Here is a 25,046-nt window from a genome sequence, read left to right as displayed (position 1 = left end):
GTTTTCCAGGAAGGAATGCAGCTCATTTCAGAAAAGCCAGAGACGGAAGCCGTGGTGAAGGAGAAACTCACAGGTTTACATAAAATGTGGGAAGTCCTTGAGTCTACCACACAGACCAAGGCCCAGCGGCTCTTCGATGCAAACAGAGCTGAACTCTTCACCCAGAGCTGTGCAGATCTGGACAAATGGCTGCACGGCCTGGAGAGTCAGATTCAATCTGACGACTATGGCAAAGACCTCACCAGTGTCAACATCCTGCTGAAAAAGCAACAGGCAAGTGGCTGTTTCCCTGCCGTGGTCCTGATAGTCTTAACTCGCCCACCGTGTTCTCAGACATCCCCTTGGTGTGTGAAGGGATTTTAACCCAGCACAGCGGGCTCTGACAGCATCGTGGGACATTTCCAGAATCAACTGGAAAGACACAGTAGCAGTGTTGGGTGTCCATGCATGGAAATATTCTTTCATTATCATCTTGGTTGATGGATAGTATCACTACTTAACAGTTGAGTAAATATTCATTTCATTTAGTCTGCAATTTACATGAAGGAAAGTTATTGTGTTTGCATACTTGGCTGTATAACGTCTAGATATGTGATAGTTATCTGAGTTGTTCAGGGCACTTTATAAATAATAAAAGAAATTTGGGGGTTTTTTGCATCACAGTAAAGCCCTTCTAAGGGCCAATGAATTTACTCTGAATTGAGGAGGAAACAGCTCTGGTGAGGTTGAGCAAGCAAGTTGGTGGCAGAACCTGGCAGGAGCTCCCTGGGCCAGGTTTGCAGTGTGTGGCCGAGTCCTCCCCTACCTAAGAAAAGAGTCAGTTTATTCTCAGATGCCAGCCCCTTGTCTCTAAGCCAGCAGTGTGTGGGCTTCCCAGGGTGGTCTTTCCTGAGTGAGAGACCTCTGCTTCTGCTTTTGCTCGTTTTCCTCATGTAAATACACAGTTAGGATGTTTTTAGCCATTATCCAGTTTTAAAAAAGAATAATCAGCTTTCTGACTGAAGAAATCAAGAGGAGATGGTAACATTGGCTGTCCTTCTGGCCTAAAAGAACTGGAAGCAGAAGACCTGACTCCTTCCTGGGGGTTCAGCTGGTTTCCAGCATCGTTATGGCTTCTGAACAGGCAGATGAAGACTGTCCTTTCCCCATAATTAATTCTTGTTTCCCCTGTCATTTGCCTCCTAAGTTCCTGGATAAACTTGACAGTTGCTCCCAAGTTGAAAAAAATCTTTCTAGGAATTTTTTTTTTTGAAAGATCAGCTGACGAAGTGGAGCGCTAATTGCTGTTCGCTGGCCGTGCGGAACCATTTCTTGGGCTCTCCACTGTATCAGTGAATATTCTTGGGTCTTGCATTTTGGCCAGTGCCACAAGGGAACATTTTACAGCACCCTCCGTGTGTCCCTCGTCTCGGGTGTGAAGGTGGGTCTGTCTTCGCCCTCAGATGCTGGAGAATCAGATGGAGGTGCGGAAGAAGGAGATCGAAGAGCTCCAGAGCCAGGCGCAGGCCCTGAGCCAGGAGGGGAAGAGCACGGACGAGGTAGACAGCAAGCGCCTCACCGTGCAGACCAAGTTCATGGCGCTGCTGGAGCCCCTGAACGAGAGGAAACAGAACCTGCTGGCCTCCAGAGAGATCCATCAGTTCAACAGGGACGTGGAGGATGAGATCGTGAGTACCTCCCTGCCTGGCCAGCCTGGTGCCCGTGTTCTCACTGCTGGGCCCAACCCACCTTGGTCACGTCAGTGAGCTGAGCTGTCCCAGCCCTGCTCTGTGTATCCACGCAAAATGTAACTCTGTTTTTCTGTCGGGTTTTCTAAACATAACTCAAGGGTTTAATGCCCCTCGAACGGTAGTTTTACAAACAAAGAATGAGGACTCACGGAGAGTCCGGTATTGAGGATGAAGTAAGGTCTGGAAGGCTGGCCCGTGCCCTGTATCGGAGGAGAAGGGCAGGCTCCCCAGGCTGCCCTTCCCAGTGGGATTCTTCTTCTTTTTCTAAATTGTATTAAAGTGTAGTTTATTTATAACGTGTTAATTTCCGCTGTACAGCAGAGTGACTCAGTTATACGTGTATATGTCCTTTTTCATATTCTTTTCCATTACGGTTTATCACAGGGTATTGAATATGGTTCACTGTGCTGTACAGTAGGACCTTGTCGTTTATCCCCTAGTGGGGTTGAACACACTTCCTCTCTCACGCTGGCCTCCTTGCTCTCCCCTCCTGCCCTCGTTTGCATCAAATATTTGTTCTCTTTGAGTGGCCCTGACCACCTATTTACAATTCCTTCTAGTTGTGGGTTGGAGAGAGGATGCCTTTGGCAACTTCCACGGATCACGGCCACAACCTCCAGACCGTGCAGCTGTTAATAAAGAAAAATCAGGTAAGCGTGTCTGCTGGGGCTGGCTCCTCCTGGTAAATCGGCGCCATGCTACAAGGCGGTGAGCGGGAGAGCTCTGAGGGCTGGCGGCTTCTCCTTGGCCCCCGAGGCGCAGCACAAGCAGCGAGCTGCCGTGGCTTTAGCGAGCCTCCGGCATGTATGCCCTGCTCCCGCAGACCCTGCAGAAGGAGATCCAGGGGCACCAGCCCCGCATCGACGACATCTTTGAGAGGAGCCAGAACATCGTCACGGACAGCAGCCTCAACGCCGAGGCCATCCGGCAGAGGCTGGCCGACCTGAAGCAGCTGTGGGGCCTCCTCATCGAGGAGACGGAGAAGCGGCACCGGCGGCTGGAGGAGGCGCACAAGGCCCAGCAGTACTACTTCGACGCGGCCGAGGCCGAGGCGTGGATGAGCGAGCAGGAGCTGTACATGATGTCCGAGGAGAAGGCCAAGGTGAGGCAGGGAGGCCAAGTCCCCTCCCCCCACCCCTGCCGCTGGAGAGCCTCAGACGCAGAGCCTGAGCCTGTGCACTGCTGGGGGCGACGTCCTTGTGAAATGTTTTGTTGTCGCCTTGGTCGTGGGGGCAGTGTGGTGCATACCGGTGGCTGGAACCTGGCTCTTTGCTCCTCGACGCAAAATTTTTTTGTCTGAATCCTGGTATTGTTAAGATTGGATTCATCATGCCCTCCGCTTTTTTAAATAGAGATTTGCCAAAGTCTGCCTTTTACAGTATATACTGGATGCTTTTGTTTTGAGACAGTCTAGAAGTATTTGTAGATGCTTTTGTTTTGAGACAGTCTAGAAGTATTTGAAAGTATTCTCACCAGGATGCTGTTATCTACATCTGTTAGACCGTGGAGAGTTTTTCAGCCAGCCAGGATACACTTGGTTTGCCTGGGCTTTACCTCATACTTCAGCGGGTCCTCGTCACCCTGCGTCATCCTCATGTCCATCTTTCAGAGGCTCCCATGGTCCAGTCCACATTGAAGCTCGTGGAGCGCTCTGTATTCCAGCACTCATATCACACCTGTGGCTTTTTTTCTTTCTGCCAAGTCTTCCTCCTGCCACACCACGCAGTCAGCCAGCCCCTTTTCCAGGGGGTTTTGGGTCAAGGGGTGTGGGGACGGCTGTGGTTGTGACGGCCCCCTCTCTAAGCAGGATGAGCAGAGCGCCGTCTCCATGTTGAAGAAGCACCAGATTCTGGAACAGGCCGTGGAGGACTACGCGGAGACGGTGCATCAGCTCTCCAAGACCAGCCGGGCCCTGGTGGCCGACAGCCATCCCGAAAGGTGAGTGCCGTTCTGTGAAGATGAGACTGGCCTGTCGGTTCCTCCCCAGTCAGGGCCTCTTGCTCGAGTAACTGGTAATGTAGATCTTTGGGAAGCATTTTTAAAACAGACCCAGTAGGCCTGTGCTGAACAGGAAGGGTGACCGGTTACATTACAGGAGCTCACTCTTGCGGGTTGATTATCTCCTGCTGGCCAAGCCCTATTGAGAGAAGATTATTGATGTCGTGCGTCAGAAGTACCGATTGACTTGCATGGATATACAGGTGATAAAAGCACCTACCCTTGGGTTTAAAAAGTCATCCAGTTTAGGAAAGTAATTACTAGTTTTAATAGAGCAATGGATAAGGATACTTGGACCTGTAAATTAAAAGGGCTACGGGGAGAAGAAAATGATGCCGCCTCTGAACTCATATACATTGAGTCTTGAGAATGCCTCAGGAATAAGAAAAAGGAGTGTGTGGTACTCCTGCCCTGTTACATACCAGGCTTACACGCTCACTTCAGTGGCAGTCATTTTAGGCTTTCTCTGGAACTGCCTGTTACGGCTCAGACAGACAAGAATCGGCTTTGTGCATTAACCAAGGCCAGTTGGAGATGAGGTCAGTGGCTGGGTTGGTACAGGGCGTCCTTCAGGGGTTCGTGATCAGGACTCCCAGGAAAGTGGCCTTCCTCATCTCTCAAGGACAGGCATCAATAAGTCCTTGTCTGACTGCTTTCATGCTGGAAGACTGTCATTCTGGGAGAAGTTGGAGGGAGGGGGATGGATGCTGCACCCCCAGGACCCAGGAAATGGGAACAGCAGGGCCCGCCCTCCTGGCAGAGAAGAGCATGCAGCCCAGAGAAGGTCAAGGTGTGTGCAGACGGGGATGTTACCTGTCCCTTCGACAGCATGGCACCTGAGAACGGATCCTGGGTTAACTTCTAATGTCAGAGGAAGTCCTGACATACGGAGCCAGCCGTGCAGAGTGTTTCGATTTCTCTCCCCTCCCTCCGTCATCACGGCCAGGATGGCCTTTGTCCTTAATCACTGTGTTTTGTTACACGTTGGCTCTTCATTACTTGAGGTCAAAGTTCAGAGTTTTATTTTTTTAGGCTAAATCGGTTAACTTGAGGTTTCCTTTGAGAAATGTTGTAGAACGTGATCTCTTGGCATTTCCCCTCGTTTACTGGCTCCCTGAAGAACATGTCCCCCTCATCTCGCCCCCCCTCCCCCCGACCCCCCTGCAGTGAGCGCATCAGCATGCGGCAGTCCAAGGTGGACAAGCTGTATGCGGGCCTCAAGGACCTGGCCGAGGAGAGGAGGGGCAAGCTGGACGAGAGGCACCGGCTGTTCCAGCTCAACCGGGAGGTCGACGACCTGGAGCAGTGGATCGCCGAGAGGGAGGTGGTCGCAGGGTCGCACGAGCTGGGGCAGGACTACGAGCACGTCACGGCAAGTACTGCGGGCAGAGGGTCTGGGCGGCCGCGCGGCGCGCGCGCGGGCTGCGGAAGGCCCCTTGCGCGCCTTGTCTGCGAGCAGAGAACGCACCCCAGACTCGAGCCAAAGATGGCGGGGTTTCGTTTCAACTTGACACTTTGGTCACCGGGCGACTTGGGGGTTGTTGAACTTCTCTGCTGCGGCCTGTCCTCCTCTGGTCAGAGGAGATGGAGCCCAGGCCTTACTGGGCGGCAGTGAGCAAGGAGGAAGCCTGATTGATAAAGAGCCTTTGGAGCTGAGATCTGTTAAGTCAGGCATTTCTCTCCAAAGGACATTCGCGTGATCAAGAAATAAAGTGTTCACGGTAGTCTCACTGATTTCTTGGTGCGTATCCCTGTTTCAGATGCTACAAGAACGATTCCGGGAATTTGCCCGGGACACAGGGAACATTGGGCAGGAGCGCGTGGACACGGTTAATCACATGGCAGACGAACTCATCAACTCTGGACACTCGGATGCCGCCACCATCGCCGAGTGGAAGGACGGGCTCAATGAAGCCTGGGCTGACCTCCTGGAGCTCATCGACACGAGGACGCAGATCCTCGCCGCCTCCTATGAACTGCACAAGTTTTACCACGATGCCAAGGAGATCTTTGGGCGCATCCAGGACAAGCACAAGAAACTCCCCGAGGAGCTCGGGAGAGATCAGAACACAGTGGAGACCTTACAGAGAATGCACACCACGTTTGAGCACGACATCCAGGCTCTGGGCACTCAGGTGGGTGAGGCGCTGCCCAGCGGTGGTGGGAGGGCTTCTTTCCGTACAGTGTCTCTGTGCCTCTCGGAGCATCTCTCTCCATTCCTTGGCTCCGCAAAACATGCCTCAAAGAATTGCCCAAATTAAACGGGCATGCGTGTGCACATACACGTATCACCCACACTGCTGTAATGCTCCATCTGGGAGGACTTACCAGTCTGTAACATTCTCAGTGTGCCACATTTCGCAGACACTGTTGGATGAACAGTACTTATGATTAAAATAAACAACCCAGACACATACACAGACATTTACAAGTTTTAGGCCTTCTCAACAAGAATTTGAATTACGTTGGCATATCCATCCGGAATAATTTCCAAAATGATACCTCATTATTTTCCGTCAACCAGAGTCTGAGTTTTGTATCGGAAAAGAGAGAAAACAAGATTCTAAAGTTTTACTATGCCCGCTCTTCCCCTCCCCGCTATGAAGTGGTTAGCACTAAGGCTTTGTTTAAGAGCTGTCTGGCAAAGTGATAACCATATAACAGTAACGATCTGTAGTATAATCACTCTCTAATGCACACTCTCATCCCTGCACAGTTTACTGCTTAGTCTTATGCCTATTAGATGAAAAATAAATTGTATCTGTCTTTTCCCTTAAATTTCAAGATCTTAGAGAAGAAGTCCATTTTCTGAAAGATATCAGCCCTCAGGATATCAGGAGGTTTGTTTTTACCTTTTAGAAGCACGTCAGTGATCTACTGCAGGGGTTGGCAGATTTCTTCTGTAGAAGCCCAGACAGTACAGATTTTTGGTTTTGTGGGACATACAGTCCATTTACAACTACTCAGCTCCACCATCGTAGCATAAAGCAGCCACGGACAATCCGAAAGCGAAGGGCATGTCCGTGTACCAGCAAAGCTTTATAAAAACAGGGAGCGCAGATTTGCTGTGGGCCAGCCCCTGATCTAGTGTGCCAGCCTTCTTTGGTGTGCTTTGGGGTTTGTTCTATGGAAGGACCACCTTTACTGCTGTTGTCTTCCCCTTAATTTGCCCCTTCTAAAAGCAAAGGTAGGTCACAGCTGGGGCTCCATTCACGTTAAGTGGCTTCCCCTTTTCCATCCTGGAGGTAGAAGGTGTGGAGGGAATATTTAAGAGATTTGTGGAGTGGCTGAGGGTCTGCATCAGGCAGAATTTAAAAGCGCCCACCATGCATTGTGCGGGTTTCCAGTCTTTCCTTCACGGCTGGCGGATTCTCCATTCAAATGCTTGTCAGCTTCCTGTTCAGTGGCTCTCACTGCATGTAAGGTCCTGGAGCACCACGTGAGCATGTAAGGATCCTGAACCATGCAGTCTGACGTACACGTGCACTTAGAGCACGGCCACCAGAGAAGGGCCGGCCCTGGCTTGAATTGAGCCTGTTAGCTGTATCACTCCAAGTTTTAATTTCCTTCCTAAGCTTCGGTTCCCTAATGCTTTAAGGATTGCAGTGTGTATTGTTTTTAAAAAGCTTAAGAGAACTTCTGGAATGCCTGGAAGCCTTATTAGCAGCAGGTCTTTCCTCTGCACCTGTAAAATCATTTACTTTTAGAACTTCAGGAGACTCCAGAGATGGTAGAGTTGCTCCTTCATTTTTTTTTTTCATTAAATCCCTTCACTTTGAGAGGCTCAGAGAGATGCAGGAGCCCACTGAGAGTCCAGGAACATCCAGGGCAGGAATCTGTTCCGTCAAGCCTGATAGTCTGCACCTCACCATACCTGCTGGGCCAGGCCATTTCAGCCACAAAAGTATGCATGCCCCTTCTGCAGTTAGAGCAGAAGGGAGGGCTCTTGGTGCAGGCTCCGGAAGCTGATGGCGTTTCCTCCTTGGCTGCTTTACTCTTAATGCCAGCTGACCCGCCACCATCCTCCATTCTGTGCGGGAACAGTGGGCATGAGGGAACCTGATGATGATCTGCAGTGACTCCTCAAAGCAGTAGTTAATTCTGGCGGGAATTTCTGCTTTTGCTCTCCTCATCTACCATGTTTGTTGTTGTGAGAACAAATTAAAAACAGCTAGAGGCCCAGGAAACTTTTTTTTTTTTTAACTTGTTTGGAAAGATTTGGTTAGTCATATAGGAGATAAGCTTTTCAAATAATTTCCTAGGAACTTGCTTATTGTCATTTGAGTTAATACCTGAGCCATATTTAAAGAATGTTTCCAAAAGTCTCTTAAGATATGGAAATCAAATCACCAGGGAAACCAAACCCCATTGATTCTTCTTTGCGTCTCTTGCAGAAATTTGTTTTCCTTACCTACCACCACCTAGAGCCTTTTGAGTGATCAGGGTTGGAACACCTCCCCGCAAGCCCCAGTGTCCATCCCCTCCATGATGTTTCTCCACATAACTCCCCTCACGGACACCTGAAGGCTGCTATCACTCAGGATGGCTGTTGTCTTCAGACTTTGATCAGTAAATGAAGATTGAGTGTGCGCTCCCCATACATGTATATTTTAAATTAGATGTTGTGCACGATTATGGCATTACTAATACGTACTTTATATAAAACATAAGAGAAGGAAATTTTTGAAGACAAAATAAGTCACGGTTATTAGTTTCTCTTGTAAAGGTGTATCTGCCCTCCACCACCACCCTTGCCCCCAACAAAAGGGTGAAAGGCTTTTCTTGTTTTTTTCCCCCTTTTTACACAGAAAGTATTGATATTATGTACTCTCTCTGTGCTTTGCCTTCTCTACATAGCCGTCATCTTGGAGTACTTCTCATATGAGTACACAGAGCCCTTCCGCATTCTTTTTCATGACTGCATGGGAACCTCCTGTATGAATGTGCCATTGTAATTTAACCAGTCCCTCGTGGACGAACAGATACTTTATTTTCAGTCTTTTGCTTTTACAGACATTGGTGCAATAAATAACCTTATGTGTATTTCATTTCCTAAAAGTGCAAGAGTATATGTAGGATAAATTCCCCAAAGTGGAATCATAAAATTAAAAGGCACACGCATTTATAAGTAAGTTTGGTGGGCACTGCCTGTGCCTTCTGCAGGAGCTGTAACCTTTTGTCCCATCAGCAGTGAATCAGCTCACTGACATATATACATCATCAAGCTTGAATTTTTGCCAACTAGGAGATGACAAATTACAGTATCTCCATTGTAGCATATTTTCATAAGGCTCATTGGCATTTCTTGTTCTCCAGAGTTTTTATTGAAGTTTGGCTGGTTAAGATTTTACCTTCTTTGGCATCAGCATTTTCAACTGCATTAAATGCTGCTTTTTTTGTTTTTCACGTTGGAATGTGCCATTGTGGGAGCTCTTACAGGTGATGCATATATTGTTTTCAACAGCAACGTCACATAGCTAATGGAAAAGGTGTTTCAAAATGAGTTCTTGATGGCAGTTTCTCATTCCTGATTTAAAAAAACACCGTCTGTACCATGCAGGAGCAGATTAGGTGTTTATCCTTTACTGTATCTGGGTGCATACCGTGTGTTTCTGTGCCGTCTTCACATCCTGGGCCACCTCCGGGGACCTTTCCCGACCAGGACTCCCATCAGCGCGAAGGCAGAATAGTGTGCAGGGGGGAGTGGGAGGCGGGTGGTGGCGCGGAGGCCCAGCTCTGACCCGTCTCGTCTCCTGGTGGCTTCACAGGTGAGACAGCTGCAGGAGGATGCAGCCCGCCTCCAGGCCGCCTATGCGGGCGACAAGGCCGAGGACATCCAGAAGCGGGAGAACGAGGTCCTGGAAGCCTGGAAGGCTCTGCTGGACGCCTGCGAGGGCCGCAGGGTGCGGCTGGTGGACACGGGGGACAAGTTCCGCTTCTTCAGCATGGTGCGCGACCTCATGCTGTGGATGGAGGATGTCATCCGGCAGATCGAAGCCCAGGAGAAGCCACGGTAACGCTGCCGGCCTCCCGGCTGGGCCCTGCCCCAGAGCTTTGAGACCAGAACGGGGGCGGGGAGGGGTTTTGGGGGGAGCCGCCGCTGTTCCACTTGTCTCCTGCACACGGTTGTCAGGGAACGAGGGGCCCAGTGTAGTCGAGCCCTGTGGAGCCCTCCCCATTTCTCCCCGACCCTGTCCCCTGGGTCCACGCTCACCCAGGCCCTCCTGCTCTCATCTGTGGGCCTCGTGCCTCAAAGCAGCCGCATACCTGGGACCAGACTAGCTCTACCTCACCACTGGAATGAGATGGCTTTTCTGAGTTCTTTTTCTATGTCTGTCAGATCAAAAATCACTCTATCCCTTTTCAGACATATTACTAAAGGTGCCTCTTACACTCAGCATCTGCTTTAATGGTGTCTCGGGATTCGTAGTTAGTATTTGTTCTGTGTCTTCTCTTTGGCCATGTTTCGTGCAAAGCGGTGAAGAGGAGCTAGTGGGTGTACAAGCAGGCACATACACAGCCTCCTGTTCACCCCTGCCGACTCCAGCCCTCACCATAACTGAGAAATGGGCTGTGCCCCAAAAGAAGAACTATGGTTATTATATACATGAAGCAGTTGTGTTTCCTTAGGTCAGGACTTTGCAGTCAGTCGGTTTTGATGGATGAGACGTTCTCATGGCTCTGCCAGTCGCTGATTGCTTGGCTGGTTCCTGCTCTGTGTGTCTTCATGTCTAAATAAGGAGACAGTATTTGCTGCTCTTTAAAACACACACGTCCTGAACCTTCGGCAGCTAACTCACTGGGGTACAACCGGGGACACCTGTTACTGCCTCTGTGCCTTCTTGAAGAGTCTGAAGTGCATTTCAGAGTAAAAGGTTGAACAGAGATCCAGTGGTTTTTCTGGTCTCCACCTAGAAAAATTGTTTCAGCGCACACACAAAAATAAAAGTAGCCTTATTCTCAGTGTTAGGTTGTGAAGCTGTGCTTAAGTTACACCATCGTTGCACTGCAGCTCAGTGACCTAACCTGGCTCAGACTGTGACTCAGATACTGTGCTGCCAGTTTCCTTCAAATTAATTACGTGTTTTGAAACCCACACGTTTGTTTGCAAAGCTTGGTCTCCTAAAGGAAGTATTATTTGTATAATTTTAGGGATGTGTCCTCTGTTGAACTATTAATGAATAATCATCAAGGTATCAAAGCAGAAATCGATGCTCGTAATGACAGTTTCACGACCTGCATTGAACTTGGGAAATCGCTGCTGGCGAGGAAGCACTACGCATCAGAGGAGGTAGGATGCCACTTATGCTTTGGGGCCCCTGGGGTGAGTGCAGCTGGTGTTCAGATGTAAAGTGACTCACTCTTGTGAGCGTGTGGGGGCCTATATAGACACACACACAGAGAAATCTATGCTTACATTCACACACACGTATGCACACACTTATATGTGTTTTAGAAATCCTTGCTTCTTTCCTGTATGTGTAGAATAAGACAGGCAAGTCTCTAGGTGTAGAGCCAATCAAATCCATGGCACAGAAGACAATTTTTGAGGGCCTCTGGTGAAGGGTTCATCCTCTCTCGCCTCCTCCATCCGTTCTAGAAGGTGTCACCCCTTTTCTGTCACCCGTGCCCTAGATCTCTTTGCTCTTTAGTGGATGGTTGCTAAGTCGAGTTGGGATGCTGGTGACACACAGGGCAGTGGTTATCAGTGTGAGGCCTCCGAGAGCTCAGGGCTTTGCCCCTCTCGCTGCCCCCCGCTCTGAACTTGAGTGTGTTCGCCACAGGGATCCCCGGAGTCTGGAGGGGGCTCAGTGCATTGTTGGCCTCCTCACGACAGAGCAGCTTTGGGTGGAGCCCGGCCTTCCTCCCAGCCCCGTCTGGAAGGAACGTCGCCATGCTTTTCTCTCTTCTGCCAGTACGCAGATAGACTGAGCAGTCCTTAGATCTTTCCTGCCTTAGTGGTGGTCTCTACATAAAAAGTGTTTTTCTTGGGCTTCCCTGGTGGCGCAGTGGTTGGGGGTCCGCCTGCCGACTCAGGAGACGCGGGTTCGTGCCCCGGTCCGGGAAGATCCCACATGCCGCGGAGCGGCTGGGCCCGTGAGCCATGGCCACTGAGCCTGTGCGTCCGGAGCCTGTGCTCCGTGGCAGGAGAGGCCACAACAGTGAGAGGCCCGCGTACCACAAAAAAAAAAAAGTGTTTTTCTTATATGAAGCAGCCCATCAAGGGTCAGACTAGGAGGATGTGATCTACTCTATTAAGATGTCCTTGGGGTCCTCTTTTCTCACAGATCAAGGAGAAGTTACTGCAGTTGACGGAAAAGAGGAAAGAAATGATTGACAAGTGGGAAGACCGATGGGAATGGTTAAGACTGAGTAAGGATGTACCTAATCTCTCTGCTCTTTTTGGGTCCCCACTGAAAGCAAGCCAGTTTATTTACCTGCTTTAATTGATTTGATATGATGTTATCTCTTAATGATTTTTGGAGTCTTTCTGAATGCTGCTTTTTTAATGTCCTATTTCACCATTTCATGCTAATAAGTATTTTTAAATAGTTCCCTGTGACATATTCATTATCTTTCATCTCATGATTGACCTCAGTGTTGTGAGTGGGGTCTGAGTGTGTAGGAACAGTATAGGGATGACAGGACGTGGCATCCCTCTGGGAGAGTGCAGACAGGAGCCCTTTCTCCTCCAGTTATCTTTAAGGACAATTGTTAACTGTGGAGTCAAGAAGATGGAAAGTTGGCTTGTTAGGTCTTATGAAAGCTAACAACGATAAAGATTTTGCAGTGAACCGGGCATTATTCTAAGTGTTTTATATGTTTTTCTTTATTGACTTCCCACAATAACCCTCTGAGGTAGATTCTATTTTTAATCTCATTTTATAAAGGAATATGTGAGCTAACACAGATTTCATAATATACAGTATTGGGAAGAGCATTTATGATTGGTATGAACTGCAAAGGTAGCCCAACTGAAGCATTATTTACCGTACTTTGCCATTCTGTGTTTGGGGCTCCAGGCTCTGTCCTTATATTATATTATAACCTTATTCTCAGGCACCAGGAGTGCTTTCTAGAAGCAGAATCCAAGGGGCCTTTTCTGAAAGGTGTATAAGAGACCTAGTGGAGGCATCTCAATTCTTTTGAAAAAGAAATCCCACTTTTGATCATTCTTTGGATGAGGTTTTGGTCTGTAAATTTTGCCAGCTCCCAGGGCAGGTTCAGTTCAGTTCAGTTCAGCAAAACCCAGATTACACTCCACTGTGAACTAGGCACCAGGTTGCATGCTGGGCATTCCTGATGAGGTGACAAGTTTCTCGAGCAGTGGGGGCATCTTCTTGTGCCGTGTTGGGGAGGCCACCAGGGGGACACCAGTGCTGCCCGCAGTCTTCTTCTTACCTGAATGACCCCAACCTTTGCTGCTTAAGGTATAATGAAAATGCCAGCCATAGCGCAGGCAGAGCTGAGGTCTGGCCTGCCTTCTCACAGCTGCAGTGGGTGGAGGTCATGCTGTGTTTCCTCACGTGTGGAGGGACAGAATGAATAAAGCAGAAGCCTTAGCCCATACTGTCCCTACTTCCCCTACTGCTTCCAGGTCCTTCCCTGCCTCTCAGCCCCCCAAAGTGAAACAGCACTTCCACCCCAGAAAGGGTGATTGGTGAATGGCTGTCCCATCAGAGTAATCTGGTTATATGTAGATTGTGAATTCTTCAGGGCTCTGAGGCTTACCTCACCGAAGTAGGGCTGAGTGAGCAGAGCATACCTCCTGGCCCTGCATGGCCGTATAGTAGCCACTGCCCACATGGGGCTCTTCAGAACTTGCAACATGGCTGGTCCAAATTAAGATATGTTCCAAGTATAAAATACATGTCGGATTTCAAAGACAGAAGAAAAAAAAGATGTAACACAACTCAGTTAATTTTTACACTGATTACGTGTTGAAATAACAGCTATATCAGGTTGTCTAAAATACGCATTTGAAATCAACTTCACCTGTTTTTAATGTGGCTGCTGGGAAGGTTAAAGCTGTACACGTGTGGCTCACATGACATTTATGGGGACAGCGCAGATCTAGACTAGACTGTAAGCTGGTTGTGCCGGCAGCTGCCAGCAGAGGGCAGCACCACCCTGAGCTGCCGACTCACCCTGCCCTCCACACTCACTCTTGGCTCCCTGTGCAGTCTTGGAGGTCCATCAGTTCTCAAGGGACGCCAGTGTGGCCGAGGCCTGGCTGCTCGGACAGGAGCCCTACCTATCCAGCCGAGAAATAGGCCAGAGCGTGGACGAGGTGGAGAAACTCATCAAGCGCCACGAGGCTTTTGAAAAGTCTGCAGCGACCTGGGACGAGAGGTTCTCCGCCCTGGAAAGGCTGACGACAGTAAGTGGGCCCTGGGAGCCGGGGTGCTCTGCCGTGGTTCCCGTGGGCAGCCTCTCCTTCCTGCTCACCTCCCAGGCTAGGGAGCTCAGGTCATCGCTCTGATTTTAAAAGCGTAAGGATCTTCCTGGAGTTGGTGTTTCTCTTGGTACAGGACGTGGGGAGATGGTCCAGGGCTCCTGCCCCGTCAACCACTTCCTGGGAACCTAGGTCTCTGGTCACTTCCTGTCTGGGAATTGATCGATTGGGATTTGCTTTTCTCTTTTGATCTGCTTTTCTTCCTGTATCTCATAGAAGCCGTGGTTTCTAGGGAGCATAGCCTTACAGTTCTCTTCCGATTTCAGGATTAGAATTCCCATCAAGCACTAGTATCTATCTTAGACCACTGAAAACTCTCCCCAGTCCTGATAATCTCTTCTGCCAAAATAAAGGCCTCAGAATAGGGCTTGCTCAACTGGTGTTTTCTCTCCGAAGACGCTTGCATTCCTGGTGGAAAGCTGATTCCTTATGGTGTGCTTCCCAATTTCTACCGTCCTGGGCATCTAAAATGTACCTGTACACATGTGTGTTAAAACGGAATACTTTGGGTACACGCATATATTGCTCATGAAATGGCTTAGTTCCAGTTAGTCTATTTCCTGGCTTTTTTTAATGTGTTATTGGGGTTTGGCTGAACCTGAATCCCTACCGCAGCACAAGAAGCCTCCGTGGGAATTATTGCAGCTCTGACTCAGTGGTGTTGGTCTGATCTCTGATGAGTAGTCCAGCACGGACCCTCATGCTCAGGTGCTTTCTTCCTCAGCAAAGTTGAGAGCTGCAGAGTTCATTTAGAAACTAAACCCGATATCCCAGGAGCACACACAACTCACAGGGCTTCTGCCAGCCCATAGAATGGATCTGTTTCATCACTCAGACCTCTGTTTCCTGTGGTTTTGGGTTGTAGCTGCAGTTCCTATGACCTTAACGAGATTTTGCTTAGGATGTTAGTTGGTTGTCCCGTGTGATCCAGCATAGACCACTCAGACAGGAGGGTTTGCCTGGAGCCCTCTCCTTAAGAGGCAGAGTTTGGGGTTCTGCCACACATCAGCGTGTTCTCCCTCAGTTGGAGCTACTGGAAGTGCGCAGACAGCAAGAGGAAGAGGAGAGGAAGAGGCGGCCGCCTTCTCCTGAGCCGAGCTCGAAGGTTTCCGAGGAGACCGAGTCCCAGCAGCAGTGGTGAGTCATGGGCAGCCCGCCCACTTCAGTCTCAGCTTCAGTGACAAGAGAGGTTTAGGGAGCACACTTTCTAAGCCCGTGCTGATGTGCCCTTCCTGTTAGTCACTTCTGAAGACTACTGAGACTCCATACGGTCACCCCTGGATAATATTTGAGGACAGTGACTTGTCCACAGTCACATTGCGATGTTGGTAGTGGAAGTGGAATTTCGACAGCAACCATCTCTGCTGTGCACATGTGTGTGTACACACACACACACACTTAGAATTTCCACATGAGTAAATGGATGGAGTGAACTACCCAGATTTCAGGCCAGTGAGTGTGTGGTGATGCTTTCTGAAAGTTCTGGGTGACTTTCACACAAAGGGCAGAAATTACTCTGTATTTCTGAAAGGCTGATTATTTTGCTGGGGTCCAAGCTCCATGACAACCCTGAATGCCACCTTTATGGTCGGGGATGCCTGTGGTCTCACTCTCTCTATCTAGAGTCGATTTGAAACACTTAAAGAGTTTTTAGAAAGATATCACGTCATGTGAAAGAGGGCTGCATATGTTTTCCTGAGAGGAGGGCTCTAATAAAGTTGACTTGTGTTCTCCCCCGTCTTCTTCTCTTTCTCCTCCTCTTTTCTTCCCCTCTCCCCTCCCTCCTTCCCCCCTCTCCCCTCCCTCCTTCCCCCTTTCCTCCTCTTCTCTCCTCTGTCTTCTTTCTCCCCCTTCCCCAACAGGGATACTTCAAAAGGAGAGCAAGTTTCCCAGAATGGTTTGCCGGCTGAACAGGGATCTCCACGGGTTAGTTACCGCTCTCAAACCTACCAAAACTACAAAAACTTTAATAGCAGACGGACAGCCAGTGACCAGCCGTGGTCTGGACTGTGAAGTTCGCTACCATTTGTCAAGAACCACTCTTTCCAAATCCTGTTGGTTTGACCTTTTGGCTTCCACTTCACCCACAGTGTTAAAAATTTTACTTAATTCATAGCCTTCCTTGGTTTCATATTTGTTTGCGTTTAATTCATGTTTATTTGAGTTTTTTAACTGATGGATGCTCAGTTGCCTGAAAGCAACATACGTATTTTTTGTTTATTTATCATGAGCTTTTTACTTTATTAAGATTTTGCAGCAAAAGCCTTACGTGAGTAATTGAAATTAAATGAGATTACAGCAAAATGAAGAAGAAAACTAGAATCTGACAGGTATGACACATCCAGTTATACTAACAGGGTGCAGTCCTGCACTATACGTAGCCCCCTTTACAGAGTTATTAACCTGCAGTAGTTTACTAGGAATTGAGGAGGGAGACTTCCAGTACTAAGATTAAAACCTAGAGTCAGCTGTGTAACATTCCATGAAGGATACATTCATTTATTGAAAACGATAAAAAAAAAAAAAGTTGAATCTATTTGGGAAGGGTTTTTTTTTAAACTTTAGGTGCAGAATCTGAACAGTTTTGAGACCCTCAGATCATTTATTACTTTTTTACAAACCAGGTCCTCTCTTTATTTTTTTCTGCCAAGTCCTGAACTGAGAATTGTAGGCTCGCTTGCAGCAGATAAAGCACCCGGCCTCAGGAGTCAGGGGCCCACTGACTGCTGCCACCACCTCTGTCTGGGTCACTGTCGGCACCGCCGGAACGTGGGATGTGGCAAGTGTGGCAGCACTTCTCGGCCCGTTGGGGAAGCCTGCCTACCAGACTTTTCCATGCCTCTCTGTTCAGTTGATGACTTCAGGGTGTCAAACTGTTTTAAATTTTGCAAACAAATGGAACAAAAGCCATTCTGGTTCACCCTGATTACTTGAACGACACACTTGGGGGAACCACCCCAGGAGCTGTTGCCTGCCTCCAGGCCCCAGAAGTCCTTCAGCATCTCTGTAGACAGAAACTCCGCTGTATGTCTCGTATGAATCTTCTGATGCATTTTTCATTTTCCTATGACCTTTTGTGAAGCTCTCTAATAAAGAGTCGTTTAGGATGACATTTATCAGACCACCAGCAGGGATTTGAAAATGTTTTAACAGAAATTCTATTCACCAAACCAAGTCCATATTACATCAGAGCCTTGTGAGATATTCACTTGCTCATTTGCCATATTTAGATGTTAGTGGAATCAGAAAACCTGTTTTGATATGTGTTCTCCATGAGTTAAGTCTAATTTGTCTTTTCATGATGCATGTCTTTTTTTTCTTTTGTCAGGATAACATCATATAGCATCTTGTTTGTTTTTTCCTCATTTCTATGTACATATCTATCTACTTGCGACCGTAGATGGGTATATAGATAGATGCCAAGCTTCTTATGTTCTGGGAGTAGTATGCACCATTATTGTGTCTCTGCCTTAAAACACACCAAAATTCATTTTAGAAAAGAAACTACTGCTTCATCTTTGGTGATTAGGGAGCCCTGACATGTGTTTCTGGCTCCAAATGATATGTGTCATTGATCTATATGTATATATGTGACGTGTCCATATATATATATGTTTAAAATTTGTATCATGAGGGCTAATACCCAATTTTATGCCTTTCGTATTCAGAAGACCAAAAACAAAACAAAACAAAACAAAGCCACATAAGCACACAGGAAAGAAAGGAGTGCTGTGATGCTTTTGGCATTTGTTCTCATGCCTATTTTTATCTAGATTTTTAAATTGTAGCTTGCCAGACAAATTTTTAATTGAAATTGGATTGTATCAGAAGAAGGAAAGCTCTTTTCATTCTTCTGAGTTACGGTGCAGAGACTCAAGTTAATGAACTTGAAAATAGTGTTGCTTCTTGCACTTAGAAAACCAATCAGGTGTTCCTTGTGCTACTAGTTGTCACGTTGCATTTATGTTCACCTCCTGACTGAAGTATCTCAGGTGTACGCAGCCACTAATCGCTAAAGAGAAGCAACGTGGGGTGGGGGTAGGGGTGTATCCACATGTACCCACTGTTTGGTCACAGCACTACGATTTGCTTTTGATGTTTGTCTCTAGTGGCGTGTTGTCTGTTGGCATGCTTAAGCACATGTCCATTAAAATTCATTTTGTTCCTTTTATTTTCCTTGTTTTCTTGGTTAGTGATTCATTTGCATAAACATTAATTATCTCTGCATACTGGTTTGGGGTTTTCTCTTTCCTTCTAACTCTAAAGAAAAAAATTTTTGCTGCAGAAATACCCCCAGAAGGGGCTTCCCCTGGCCGTCACCTACCTTGAAGTTTGACCAAGTATGATAAATTTTAGCCTTTTTCCAGTAAACATTCCTCTATCCAGGTCACTGCTGTCACTAGCAGTTTTTGAGTCACACCTGCAGCACTAATTTTTTTTTTGTTTAACCTGGTTTCTATAGACACTAACCCCATGTCTCCCTGGACTCAGGCCTGGCACAGGCCTTCCAGACCGATCTCATACTTCCTCCCAACCAGAAGTTTCCTGAAATCTCACACTAGAACAGATGTGTCAGCCTTAAAATCCACTCACTTACTTTTGACATAGGGGTTTTGTTTTTTTGGTTACTATTCCCCTTTGTCTCTCCTTTAAAAGGGAAAGGCAAGAGAGATATTTAAGTGGCCTATTTCTTATAAGCACTGGTCGACAGGCCATCACTTGTAAGGCCAGGATAATCACCATGCATCTCCTCCCTATGCCATTCTACCCTAAGAATCCTTTTTCCACGTTGCTATGTGGATAAAGGGTTCTAATCACAAACACCCTTCAAGTGCATAGCCTCTAGTCTTACCTTAAACCCCACTGCTGACAGTGATAGTTTGTATAGACAGAGTATAAACTTGACTCCCAGCCCACCACTTAGATAAGGCCCAACAGAGACATCCCAGTTCCTGAGAGTTGACATATCGGATGTTCAAGCGGTGGTGGCCAGTCTCCAATTGATCCCATTGAGGTTGTTGCTGCTAATTTTGCTGTCACCTGGTTCTGGGCAGCAGAGGTGGGGGACGTATCTAATGAGCGTGCCGTTGACACCTCCATGTTTGTCCGTGTACAAAGGGTGCAGGTTGTCTGTAATCCACTAAAGCGTCAGCCACACCCAGCTTTAGTAACTCGCTAATCCCACACCCTGGGTGTATCAGCCAGGGGCCGCTTCAGTTCATGGTACACAGTTGATGGCACACAGGCTGAAAGCGATAATGAATGGAGACCCTACTGCATTTCCCAAGCCGAAAAGCCATGAGGGTTACAATATAAGTGAGCTTGGGAAGGAACAGCTCCCGAAGACGTCTCCAGCCTGAAGGGTCAGAGCCGCTGGAAGCCTGGCTGTCTGGGCTTTCTCGTCTCAGTGCAGCAAGGCACCGTGATCAACCAACACGTGATGGGGAAGGCCCTGGTTCTGTCTTTGTTTGGGGGTAAATAGCCGTGTGGTGTTGAGTGACTGTGATTGGCTTTTCCAGCTCCTTTAACACAAACTACAACCCACTCACGATACAACTTCGGCAGATGTGGTTAAATTGATGTTCGTTGACTTGCCTCATTTCCTTCCAGCTCTTAAGTTCCAAAGTCTAACGGGGATGGTAGATGTGAAATGCATGATTGCCGTCCTAATTTCTGCATGTGTTTATGACGATGTGTCGAGGGGCGGTGGGAGGAGAGCCGGAGAGCATTTTCAGAAACCAAAGGTCTTTCTTGTCTGACTTTGGGGGAATGCCGTGTAGTTCTGATAGAGTTGTCTATCCACCTGTTTGTGAATGCCCTTTCGCTTCAACTTCCAGCCCTTCTGGTGGCGTCCTTGGTTGTAAGGTGGCTGCTGTATAACGTCCACTCTCTCATATTTAATATGTGTGATTGTTAACTGTTGTCCTTTTGTTTTAAAGTAACCATAAGAGGAAATGATCTGAGTTCTATTAGAGAAAATGGATTGATCAGAGGAACAGAGTGCAGTAAAACTCATCCTGGCATTTCGCTTTTCTCATTTCCCCGTAAACGGGCGGGTATTAATCCATTCCCACCTTCTAATGTCCTTGGTGTCCAGCTGGCTTTGTGGGATGTGCAATGGTTTTACTGTACTGCCTCGATCTGTGCCAGGCATTTATACACAGCCACGTGTGCGAGTCAGAGCGTATGTGGTCACCCCGGGGGCTCACAGGGTTAGCTGAACGGCCTCTCCGCTGTCCCTAGATGGCAGAAACGGTGGACACGAGCGAAATGGTCAATGGCGCTGCAGAACAGAGGACAAGCTCGAAAGAGTCCAGCCCCATCCCCTCTCCCACCTCCGAGCGCAAAGCCAAGACTGCCCTCCCGGCCCAGAGTGCTGCCACCTTGCCGGCCAGGACCCAGGAGACGCCTTTGGCCCAGATGGAAGGCTTCCTGAATCGGAAGCACGAGTGGGAGGCCCACAATAAGAAGGCCTCGAGCAGGTAACAGCACAGAGGCTGAGGCAGTCCCAGGGGAGGTCAGCCCATTAAGAGGTGGAGGTGGGCCGCTCTGGATCGAAAGGGGAGCGTGTGTTTATGTGGTTGATTTGTTCTGTAGCTTCCCGGGCGTTACATCCTTCTCGGGACTTAGGTTGGGAAGTGGGAGTAGAGTGCTTTTTTATTCACCGAGAGAAGGAAGAGTTACGTGTGTGGGGGAACAGCAAGAAGAGGCCTTAGTAGTTCCTCCTGAGAAGGAATATTGCTAGATTGAGGTGGGGGAGTCTTCCCTAGAGTGAAGTGAGTTCACTGTTGTTTCCCTCCTGTGAGATGTTTTAAGACATTCACCATTTCCCCTACCTTATCTCCATATCAGTCTTTATATTCGTTATCTCCCAGTAGCCCTACTTGTATTATCTCCATTTTACAAATGGAGAAACTGAGGCTCTGGGAGGTTAAGAAAGCTCACTCTGTGTAGCTTCCTAGTAAATGGCACAGCTAGGGTAAAACTCATCTGACTCCATAGCCTGTGTGCTTAACCAGTAAACTAAACTGCCTGGGACCACCATGTACAGTTGTACAGGTTTTACACTGTACAAGGGAATCCCATCTAAGAGCTGCCATCCACATTGGGGACATTACAGATTTATTTGTTAATACAGGCAGGTGGCAGTAAAGTGTCTTGTTCTAATAAAAGCAGTATATTAGGAGAGTTTGCTGTACCCTGGGGGAAAGGCTCCCTCTTTCTAATTCAGCCAGTGTACCGTAAGTGCTAGTGGCCCTGGGTCTGCCTCCCCCTCCCTGCCACGTCACCAGGCCACTTAATTACAGAATGAAGCTGAGGTGGAAGAGCTGCTTAAGGACAGGCATGTTTCCAGTAAGGAGCTTGGCCTGTACCCTGTTACCACAAGAGTGTACCAAACACCAGCAAAAGTCTTTCCCGTCAGAGCCAAGAGTACCTTTATGTAATGAAAGAGGGCACTGTGGTTTTCTTCAAACTCCAAGTGAGAAGTGGCCCTCAAAAACCTGCCACTAGCAGTATGTGTCTTGGGAGGCCACAGAGGAATTTTTCCATTGCGTATTTTTAGCAGGATTTAGGAAGGGCTTTTTTAACAGGGGATCATGCCGTGTTGTGTGAGGATCATTTTCGTGTTAATCAGACCCTTAGTTCTTGAAGGGAGTGTGGAGCAGAAACTTGAAGCTCCTTTCTTTACTGCTCAGGTCCTGGCACAATGTTTACTGTGTCATAAATAACCAAGAAATGGGTTTCTACAAAGATGCAAAGACAGCTGCTTCCGGAATTCCCTACCACAGCGAGGTCCCTGTGAGTTTGAAAGAAGCCATCTGTGAAGTGGCCCTTGATTACAAAAAGAAGAAACACGTGTTCAAGCTAAGGTGAGCTTTGCCAGAGAGTGGGTGTGTGTTTATTTTCACTCTGGGGGTTGGTTCTCTTAGATAGATGCTGTGATCAGTTGATTCCTCTCCTCTGCCGTTGAAAAAATCACCAACAAAGTGACAAACTGGACAGGCACACGTCTTGGTTAGGATCTCTGGGCTCTGTGGCCGGTTAACGGCACAACTGAACATGGAAGAAAAGCAGCTTTCCTTTTTATAAGCTGGAACTTAGTGTTTCCTGAGACAAGGTGAGCTAGTCACATTTCACATTTTAAGGGGAGCTTAGAAAAATAGTTTCCCCATCTTTGCAGCTAATCCAGACCCAGGAGATGCTGTTCTTTGCTCATGACTTATCTGGAGATGGGTCAAGTGAGTCATCCCGGAGCCAGGTGGAGACAAACAGGAAGGGGCGGGAGGGGCCCTGTGCTCCCCTGACTCACCCGGCGGATGTTCCAGATGCCTCTGGAACCATTCAGTTCCAAATGTCTCTACCCTGTACAGCACATACGACTCCAAACAGAGTGGATCCAAGCTCTGAAGTTCTGCTTGTACTTGGAAATGGGCAGAAAAACTTGTTTTTCTTTTAAAAGCCTGAAAAGTAAACATGTTAGTGGTTAGGACGATACTTAGTCTGATACTAACTTGATCTGGTGCTTTGGGATTTGAAAAGCAAACTTTGGTCCTCAGTTACACGTGGGTCTCATGCCAGCTGGACGAGGCCAAGGATCGCAAATGAGAGCAGTTCAAATGGGGTGATTCCTTGAGCCCTGGACGGGCACTGGAGGCAGGCCCCAGGGACCTGGGACGCTTTACACGCTGTAAGACCAGGCGCGGCCAGCCTGGCACCCACCCTGGCTGCACGCCCACTTTGTACTTCCTTGATGCAGCTTCAGAGCGACAGGATGTCGGCAGAGGGCATTTACCTCCTCTGCACCGGGAACACCCGCTTCCTCTTGACGCAGCAGAGAAGGAGGGGCCCTCCCAGCCAGCGTCCTCTCGGTGTCACAGTGATAGCCCGGCCAGGGCAGTTTCTTTTGTTCTGAGAGGTGTATAGGAAGAAAAGTCTAGGAGAACTTTTCTGGGTGTTAGTTCAGAAAGCCTGGTATTTGTTAATGTGGGGGATGTAAGTCCAGTGGCAGAATTTCAGGAGGGCCCGTGGGTTTTAAAGAGCTTTCTTCTGTGTTTAGTTTAGAGCAGTGATCGGTCATCCCAGTGGTCTTTGCCACACAGATCCAGGTGTTGACATGTTCGGAGCTTTTTGGATCCTTCCAGTGATTTGAAACACCCATGTTACCTGTGCATATTGGCCCAATTATATGGCTTCTTGATGCCCTGGGGCGCGGCTGCTGGGCCCGTGCAGGCCCCCGGCACGGTGGGCGACGTGTGCAGAGTTCCCACGGGCATTTCTGGTGTGATTCCTGTGGCCTGCTTGTATCCCACATGAGAGTTGGGGGATTTTTTTTTTTCCTTAAGTTATATTGTGACTGAGTTTCTTCCTTCAAATTACAGACTAAATGACGGCAATGAGTACCTCTTCCAAGCCAAAGACGATGTAAGTTTCTAAGTTTCATTTTTTCAAATACTTAGAAGTTTGCAATTGTTGGTGGCCCGATGAGCTTTATGTATGATGTTCTTCACATAAGTAATGATCCAGTGGTGGCTTCTGTCCTCTGGCCTCCACGGTCATGAACGCTGGCAGGTGTTCAGTTCTCCTGTATCTCTCAGAGGCAGTGAATGTCATCTCGCTGTCCTCCCGCCGTGGCAGGAGACCTAGTGCAGGGTCCCTTGAAGTCCGCAGAGGAGAACTGTGGGTGAAGCACAGGGAGCAGGTCCCAGGACTGGGTGTGGATCCTGCAGCCCAGTCAGGAGCCTCCCCGTTGCACCCACTGCGCCCCACTGCCTTTAACCAACCATTGCCTGGCTGTGCTTCTCCTTGAGAGGAGAGAGGGTCGGCCGATGGGAAAACAACACGTATGCAGGGCTTTAAATTCGAAAAAAGCAACTTCTGTTAAATTTATACAATGTTATGCATCAAATGTATTTCAGTTTAAAAAAGGAAAAGAAAAAGCACCTTCTAGGGTGGGACCTGACACCCTACTGTAGACCAGTCTTTCCAGCTCGTCCACATTTGTAGGGCCACATACTAGAGTGAGGACCTTCAGGTACCGTAAACCGAATTCTGGTGAGCGTTCAATCATGTTCACTACTGTCCTGACAAAGCAGAGGTTCGTTTGGGAACCGCTTTCCCTTCTCAGGCAGACACACACCATTCCCAAGCCTTGCAGCCCACAGAGGTTCACACGGTCACCCAGGTGGACTGAGAGCATCTCGTGCCCGTCCCTCTTAGTTGAGTCTCACCTGTGTCCCCTCCTTCATCCAGGAGGAAATGAACACATGGATCCAGGCAATCTCATCTGCCATCTCCTCCGATAAACACGAGGTGTCCGCCAGCACCCAGAGCACGCCAGCATCCAGCCGGGCTCAGACCTTGCCCACCAGCGTTGTCACCATCACCAGCGAGTCCAGTCCCGGCAAACGGGAGAAGGACAAAGAGAAAGACAAAGAAAAGAGGTTCAGCCTTTTTGGCAAAAAGAAGTGAACTCCTTTCCGTCACCTCCTGCCCTTGTCTTAACCTTTTCAGTGAAATTCCAGCATGCAGGCTCAGAACCAACACATTACTCTCTGTGCCTAAATGTTCCTCAATGTGGTTGATTTTTTTCTTTTAATTTATAGAGCATTTCTCGGGGTGGGGGGATGGGGAAAATACACCTAAACACTTTATCTCCAAGTTACAAAAAAGCTTGAGGTGCAGAGGGAAGACCAGATTTTTTTTAACGAAATTATATAGATTAGATCTCAATATTTAAACTGTTCCTCAATTTTGTGAGGCTGTGTTGGAAATAACCCGCCTCTAGTGCTGTTGGTATGCAAGGCAGCGGTGCTTAAACAGTACTTCCTGTGCTCACCACAGACAAAATGTACCAACTTCCC

The 25,046-nt window shown here is 48.2% G+C and overlaps 1 protein-coding gene across 3 annotated transcripts in view; it reads left to right on the top strand.

Moving 5' to 3' along the window:
* The window catches only part of SPTBN1 (spectrin beta, non-erythrocytic 1), a gene marked incomplete at both ends in the record, with an annotated part of 139,794 nt that extends 115,009 nt beyond the window's left edge, over positions 1-24,785 (top strand). The window contains 17 exons of one of the 3 annotated variants that reach the window (XM_079721075.1): positions 10-273; positions 1,443-1,667; positions 2,291-2,380; positions 2,554-2,832; positions 3,538-3,668; positions 4,896-5,100; positions 5,489-5,863; positions 9,497-9,741; positions 10,881-11,019; positions 12,017-12,101; positions 13,913-14,109; positions 15,209-15,318; positions 16,047-16,110; positions 20,428-20,666; positions 21,882-22,055; positions 23,565-23,607; positions 24,436-24,785. In XM_079721075.1, coding sequence (XP_079577201.1) covers positions 10-273; positions 1,443-1,667; positions 2,291-2,380; positions 2,554-2,832; positions 3,538-3,668; positions 4,896-5,100; positions 5,489-5,863; positions 9,497-9,741; positions 10,881-11,019; positions 12,017-12,101; positions 13,913-14,109; positions 15,209-15,318; positions 16,047-16,110; positions 20,428-20,666; positions 21,882-22,055; positions 23,565-23,607; positions 24,436-24,654 — 3,084 coding nt within the window. Of the gene's footprint in view, positions 1-9; positions 274-1,442; positions 1,668-2,290; positions 2,381-2,553; positions 2,833-3,537; positions 3,669-4,895; positions 5,101-5,488; positions 5,864-9,496; positions 9,742-10,880; positions 11,020-12,016; positions 12,102-13,912; positions 14,110-15,208; positions 15,322-16,046; positions 16,198-20,427; positions 20,667-21,881; positions 22,056-23,564; positions 23,608-24,435 lie in introns of those variants that run through there. The other 2 variants (XM_079721074.1, XM_079721076.1) reach the window with 2 other exon arrangements.
* Between the last annotated feature and the right edge of the window lie 261 nt (positions 24,786-25,046).

Source organism: Hyperoodon ampullatus, assembly GCF_949752795.1.
Source record: "Hyperoodon ampullatus genome assembly, chromosome: 15".
NCBI lineage: Eukaryota > Metazoa > Chordata > Mammalia > Artiodactyla > Ziphiidae > Hyperoodon > Hyperoodon ampullatus.
This window is presented reverse-complemented; position numbering and strand designations above follow the sequence as displayed.